Source organism: Alosa pseudoharengus, unplaced genomic scaffold, assembly GCF_046254945.1.
Source record: "Alosa pseudoharengus isolate Yale_2024_CS ecotype anadromous, Long Island Sound unplaced genomic scaffold, YU_APseudo_1.1 YU_APseudo_1.1_scf_11, whole genome shotgun sequence".
NCBI classification, from domain to species: Eukaryota; Metazoa; Chordata; class Actinopteri; order Clupeiformes; family Clupeidae; genus Alosa; species Alosa pseudoharengus.
This window is the reverse complement of record NW_027468576.1, coordinates 40,624,927-40,631,902: the sequence shown is the minus strand read 5'-3', so window position 1 is coordinate 40,631,902 and position 6,976 is coordinate 40,624,927. Positions and strand designations below refer to the sequence as shown.

The 6,976-nt window shown below is 43.6% G+C and overlaps 1 protein-coding gene across 1 annotated transcript; it reads right to left on the bottom strand.

The window, feature by feature from the left end:
* Positions 1-729: 729 nt before the first annotated feature.
* sid1 (secreted immunoglobulin domain 1) lies at positions 730-6,092 on the bottom strand. Its single transcript, XM_076277723.1, has 2 exons — positions 6,010-6,092; positions 730-1,575 (listed from the first exon to the last, which is right to left on the bottom strand). Exons 1-2 carry the CDS (start codon positions 6,086-6,088, stop codon positions 1,262-1,264), a joined length of 393 nt encoding a protein of 130 aa, XP_076133838.1. The 5' UTR covers positions 6,089-6,092; the 3' UTR covers positions 730-1,261.
* Between the last annotated feature and the right edge of the window lie 884 nt (positions 6,093-6,976).

Genomic DNA, 6,976 nt, shown 5'->3' with positions numbered 1-6,976 from the left:
TGGTTAGGGGTCATCTGTAGTTAGGGGTCATCTGTAGTTAGGGGTCATCTGTGGTTAGGGGTCATCTGTAGTTAGGGGTTAGCAGTGGTTAGGGGTCATCTGTAGTTAGGGGTCATCTGTGGTTAGGGGTCATCTGTGGTTAGGGGTTAGCAGTGGTTAGGGGTCATCTGTGGTTAGGGGTCATCTGTGGTTAGGGGTCATCTGTAGTTAGGGGTCATCTGTGGTTAGGGGTCATCTGTGGTTAGGGGTCATCTGTAGTTAGGGGTCATCTGTGGTTAGGGGTCATCTGTGGTTAGGGGTCATCTGTAGTTAGGGGTCATCTGTGGTTAGGGGTCATCTGTGGTTAGGGGTCATCTGTAGTTAGGGGTCATCTGTAGTTAGGGGTCATCTGTGGTTAGGGGTCATCTGTAGTTAGGGGTTAGCAGTGGTTAGGGGTCATCTGTAGTTAGGGGTCATCTGTGGTTAGGGGTCATCTGTGGTTAGGGGTTAGCAGTGGTTAGGGGTCATCTGTGGTTAGGGGTCATCTGTGGTTAGGGGTCATCTGTAGTTAGGGGTCATCTGTGGTTAGGGGTCATCTGTAGTTAGGGGTCATCTGTAGTTAGGGGTCATCTGTGGTTAGGGGTCATCTGTGGTTAGGGGTCATCTGTGGTTAGGGGTCATCTGTGGTTAGGGGTCATCTGTGGTTAGGGGTCATCTGTAGTTAGGGGTCATCTGTAGTTAGGGGTTAGCAGTGGTTAGGGGTCATCTGTGGTTAGGGGTTAGCAGTGGTTAGGGGTCATCTGTGGTTAGGGGTTAGCAGTGGTTAGGGGTCATCTGTAGTTAGGGGTTAGCAGTGGTTAGGGGTCATCTGTGGTTAGGGGTTAGCAGTAATTAGGGGTCATCTGTGGTTAGGGGTTAGCAGTAATTAGGGGTCATCTGTAGTTAGGGGTTAGCAGTGGTTAGGGGTCATCTGTGGTTAGGGGTTAGCAGTAATTAGGGGTCATCTGTAGTTAGGGGTTAGCAGTGGTTAGGGGTCATCTGTGGTTAGGGGTCATCTGTGGTTAGGGGTTAGCAGTAATTAGGGGTCATCTGTAGTTAGGGGTTAGCAGTGGTTAGGGGTCATCTGTAGTTAGGGGTTAGCAGTAATTAGGGGTTAGCAGTGGTTAGGGGTCATCTGTAGTTTGGGGTTAGCAGTAATTAGGGGTTAGCAGTAGTTAGGGGTTAGCAGTGGTTAGGGGTCAGCAGTGGTTAGGGGTCAGCAGTAGTTAGGGGTCATCTGTGGTTAGGGGTCCGTTTGGCGGTCGCTGTTGGAGATGCCGCAGTAGTAGGTGGCCGAGTCCATCTCCTCCGTGGTGCTGATCAGAAGCTGGTGTGGCACTGAGTCGCTTGCCCCTGACTGGACTGAGAACCGACCCAGGTGGAACCCCTCGCCGTAGCGGACCTGAGAGGACCCATTCAGGGCGTAGCTCAGAACCATGTTTGGGCCCTGGCCTGGGCTCTGCTTGTACCAGGTGATCGTGCCCACCGTGAGCTTGACCTCCAGCGGGCATGCCAGGGTAACGTTCTGCCCTTTGGTCACTGCCACACCTGATGCACCTGCACATGACATCACAATAAACGTAAGAAGACGTATTAAAGGATAATTCCGGTATTTAGCACTTTGAGTTCCTTTTCTGGTTTGTTTTGGATGAACTACAGTGGTGGAAACCGAAATTTTGACGATGGGTCCTGTCTCGACTACCTCTGACTGTTTCAGAGTGGCTGGCTACGGGCATGCACTAACATGTCCTTAAAACAACCCTTACTGTTCGTTTTCAAAACTGTGCAACTCACCGAGTGGTTAGTGGTGTTCACCACTCCATCCAAAACACACCAGAAAAGGGACTCAAAGTGCTAATTACCGGAATTATCCTTTTACAGTTTTTCTCAGTCGCTTTGGTGCTTTTTTCAGATCAGAATTAAAATTCTCATAACTATTAGTTCAACCTCCACAACATTTAGTCATTTGTGCACATCATAGTAGCAATTTCTCCTTCCTCTGAACAAATTGCAAATGCTTTTGGACATGTATCAGTTGCTTTCATACAATTCTCTGCTGTTTTTAACATTATCATTTGCTTATGTCATGTCAGTCAAAATGAACTATACTTATGGATACTGAATAGTCGTTCCCAATAAAACTAATAGTCTTCATTTCATTGCTTGAGTCATTACATACAAAATTGGTGAACTAGTTATCAAATTCTGTCACAATGCTGTAGAATTGCAAAGAGCATACAGTAAAAATTTACGTATTCAGTGTCTTGTACTCACTTACTCCCCTAACTACAGCAATGTGTAACTTTACTGTAGTTTTCAAATGGCTGTACAAGTACTGTATAGTGCTGTCTTGAGCATGTTCAGGTAGTGTCACCGAGTTCTGACCTTTTTTTGCATTGGAAAACACTGAGAGATATCTCATAATGAAAACATGACAAAGCCATTTGACTATCTTGTTCATAAACGATGGTGTCAAGACTTCTCATTTTGATGACACTGACAGTTTCATTGACATGAATACCTGCTTTTGAGGAATGGACTATCCATTTTGAGCAAGTGACGTGCTTTTGCAGGTCATCCACTAGGTTTTGCAGTTTGCACTAATTGTTTTGAGAAATGTACACAGTGATGTATGTACACAGTGATGTGCACAGTGATGTACACAGTGATGTGCACAGTGATGTATGTACACAGGGATGTACACAGTGATGTATGTACACAGTGATGTACACAGTGATGTATGTACACAGTGATGTATGTACACAGTGATGTGCACAGTGATGTATGTACACAGTGATGTATGTACACAGTGATGTGCACAGTGATGTATGTACACAGTGATGTGCACAGTGATGTATGTACACAGTGATGTATGTACACAGTGATGTATGTACACAGTGATGTACACAGTGATGTATGTACACAGTGATGTGCACAGTGATGTATGTACACAGTGATGTATGTACACAGTGATGTACACAGTGATGTGCACAGTGATGTACACAGTGATGTATGTACACAGTGATGTGCACAGTGATGTATGTACACAGTGATGTGCACAGTGATGTACAAGAACAGCATCAAGTGTGGATGCTGCGGAGTGCAGATTGACAGAAGAGAAAATCGTGCTCATTGCACTCAGGGTATTTCAGACTGAAATAATGAATTTGGCAGTAAAGTAAAAAACGCCATTTTGTATTATTACAAATTACTAAATGTCTGAGGATAAGACAATATACATGATATGTAATGTTCATGTGAAAGAACTTTCAGTGGTACTGATGCAATTCATTACTGATATAGATTCGTTTTTTGAGTAACTTTTAATATACCATATTGCTAAAGATTTTTTCTAGCTAAATTAATTAAATTTCACATTCAAAATGTTTTTTTTCCCTATGCATTGTTAAGTGTCGACTCAGTTTATGATAAGCTTCCATTCAGACTCTATTACAGCACATAGGGTATATTATAACATGCTCAGTAGAAGACTATTGGGCAGTTCTAGCGTTATGGATGTGACAATTGGACTCATATTGGTAAACAAAATGCCTTAGAGTGGGGGCAAAATTAGTATCAGTGAATTAATTTGCATAACTTTTAATGTAACCTCTGTCCTCTGAATACTGAGAAATCCTCAAATTTCATATAATCAATTTCATCCTAAGAATACAAGGCATTTTATCAGCGTTATGGATGTGACATGAAATGGACACACTTTTGTGAGAGATTACAGGTTTTCTACAAACTCTGTGAATTTTGAAGGAAACTGCCGAAACCATGATATATGTAGCATGAAGGAGACTTGAATGAACACAAAAAGTGTGTTTTTGAAACTATGCATCATTTTCGTAATGCATTATGTAGGAAAAACTGGCGTTATGGATGTGACGGTTTCACGTTATGGATGTGACGTGTCTGAACCAGTCCTCGACAAACTACATAAAACACATAATTAAGTAGTGAATTTTGATATGAAACAATTGAAATAGTAATCATGAAAAACTAGCGATGAAATTATTGCTTCCTCAGTGCCGACTAAGAGACACAGGAAGAATCAGGACAACAAGTCATTTAAAATATAAAAAATAAATTAATTTTTTTCTTTTACCGTCATCAATTTTGGTCAGTGATTCCCGGGTTACTGAAACACCAGGGAACATGAAACTTGGTGGCCACTCCCCTAAATAACTAGCCCTACCTGAACCGTTGCACCCAAGATGACAAAATATTTATGGTATGTTAGTCTCAAGAGCCCACATCAACCTAACCCATACCCACTCATTTGTGATTTGCACACATAAAGTACATGCACACACACACACACACACACGCACGCATGAATGCACAGTCACACACATACAGACAGGCAAGCACACACACACACGCGCAAACACACACCCACATGAATGCAGACACATAAACACACACACACAGGCACGCATGTACGCATGTGCGCATGCAAACACACACACACACACATAAACACACAAACACAGGCACGCATACGCACATGCACACACACAGACACTCACACACACACACACTTATAAACAAAAGCATATGCACACACTCATTTACATGCACATAAGTTGCAGGAGTAGGAAATGGAGACAAATTGACAAGCGTGATTTATTTTTGCGAAGAGAATATGCAGGACTGAGAGGCGGTCATATGTTGTACCGCTATGCGGTACATCTAGTTTATTGCTGCCGTTACTTATGTTACTCTGTGGGTATTAGCTACAGAGGACCTGACACTTCAAATGCTGGCATTTCGCGTCATTTAAAATTAAACTGTGTTAAGCAGACGTGAACGGCAGGCTGAACAGATCTGCAACAGAAGGAGGTTGCTATGTTAACTCCAGCTGCAAAGTCAGCCATCTTCACCAGCTAACACGATACTCCAGTTACTGTACAACAACAGTATGACAGTTACAGGAAGATAATCGCTCAGATTTTCGTTATTAGGCCACTTGAAAATAGGCTATGGCTAGGCTAATCACTGGAGGTATTTTAATATTATGTTTGTTTTGCTAATGGTTAGGCAAGGCCTCCCTGTGGTTTTGATCAACCTAATAATCTTTAAAATGTCAATTGTAAACACTAAGGTAAAATGCGTTGAAACTGACATGTCACCAGAACAGACGTTTTATCGGCTTTGAGGTATAATAAAGTCTCCAGTCTTGTAAATTCACATTATGTAACATCCATAATGTCACATCCATAACGCACCATTAAAGGTTTTAAAAGTAAGAAAGGGGCACAATTTGGTCATCACACTTTACATTGATATAAATCAGCTTTGCACAGACACTATGGACATTGTCGCATCAACACTGTATGTGTAGCATAAACTTTTCCTATAAAACGTTATGGATGTGACATGGCCATGGAACTTGCTGACTTAAAAACAAAAGCCTTATAAATGTAAGGAGTTGTGCTCTTAAAGGCAAGCTGAGCATAGACATTGCTCTACCATTCCCTTGTCAATCTGGAATTTGTCAAATGACACAATTTGTTTGAACCTTGGGTCCATTTATCCACTTTTTAAATATGTATAATATTGCCATGTGAAAAATGTTGTTTCTGTATGGTTGCACACCATATTTATGATGTAAAAAGAGTGTAATTCTCCATCAAATTCAATCAGATCAGTTACAAACAATAAAATATAGACCTAAATGAAGATTTTAACAACAGTTCTATTTGCGTATGCACAACTTTTTTTTTCCATGGTAAGGATGACCTTTGCATGGAATTGCCCTATTACAGCACATAGGGTACATTATAACATGTTCAGTAGACGTCACACTCTAGTACAGCACATACGGTACATTATAACATGCTCAGTAAAGGTCAGACGCGATGAAAGGCAACTTCTCATCAGAGTAAAAGACATGCAAAAGTAAAAGCCTTACAAGCCTTACTCTGAAGTGAGACCAGGAGGAGAAAACTTACTCTGAAGTGAGACCAGGAGGAGAAAACTTACTGTGAAGTGAGATCAAGAGGAGAAAAGGGAGAGGTTTTGTCCATCTCATTGCAGATCGCTTCTCGTCGTGGCTCCTCATGCTGTGAGTGTTCTGCTCAGTGTGTGTGCGTACAGTGCCTGTCCTCACTCTCCACATGAGGAGGAGGCAAAACACCCCCCCCCCCCACACGAGGAGCCACTCACCCCATACACTATGCCCACCCACCCCATACACTATGCCCACCCACCCTATACACTATGCCCACCCACCCCATACACCATGAGATGCCCACCCACCCCATACACTATGCCCACCCACCCTATACACTATGCCCACCCACCCCATACACTATGCCCACCCACCCCATACACTATGAGATGCCCACCCACCCTATACACCATGAGATGCCCACCCACCCTATACACCATGAGATGCCCACTCACCCCATACACTATGCCCACCCACCCCATACACTATGAGATGCCCACCCTATACACTATGCCCACCCACCCCATACACTATGAGATGCCCACCCTATACACTATGCCCACCCACCCCATACACTATGAGATGCCCACCCTATACACTATGAGATGCCCACCCACCCCATACACTATGAGATGCCCACCCTATACACTATGCCCACCCACCCCATACACTATGAGATGCCCACCCTATACACTATGCCCACCCTATACACTATGAGATGCCCACCCACCTCATACACTATGCCCACCCACCCCATACACTATGCCCACCCACCCCATACACTATGAGATGCCCACCCACCCTATACACCATGAGATGCCTACCCAACCTATACACCATGAGATGCCCACCCTATACACTATGCCCACACACCCCATACACTATGCCCACCCACCCTATACACTATGCCCACCCACCCACCCTATACACCATGAGATGCCCACCCACCCCACACTATGAGATGCCCACCCACCCCATACACTATGCCCACCCACCCCA

Coding starts and splice junctions, on each gene's coding strand:
- sid1 (XM_076277723.1), bottom strand. CDS start 6,088: ATGAGGAGCCACGACGAGAAGCGATCTGCAATGAGATGGACAAAACCT. Junction 1,576..6,009: donor CCTCTTGATCTCACTTCACA/GTAAGTTTTCTC, acceptor TGTCATGTGCAG/GTGCATCAGGTGTGGCAGTG.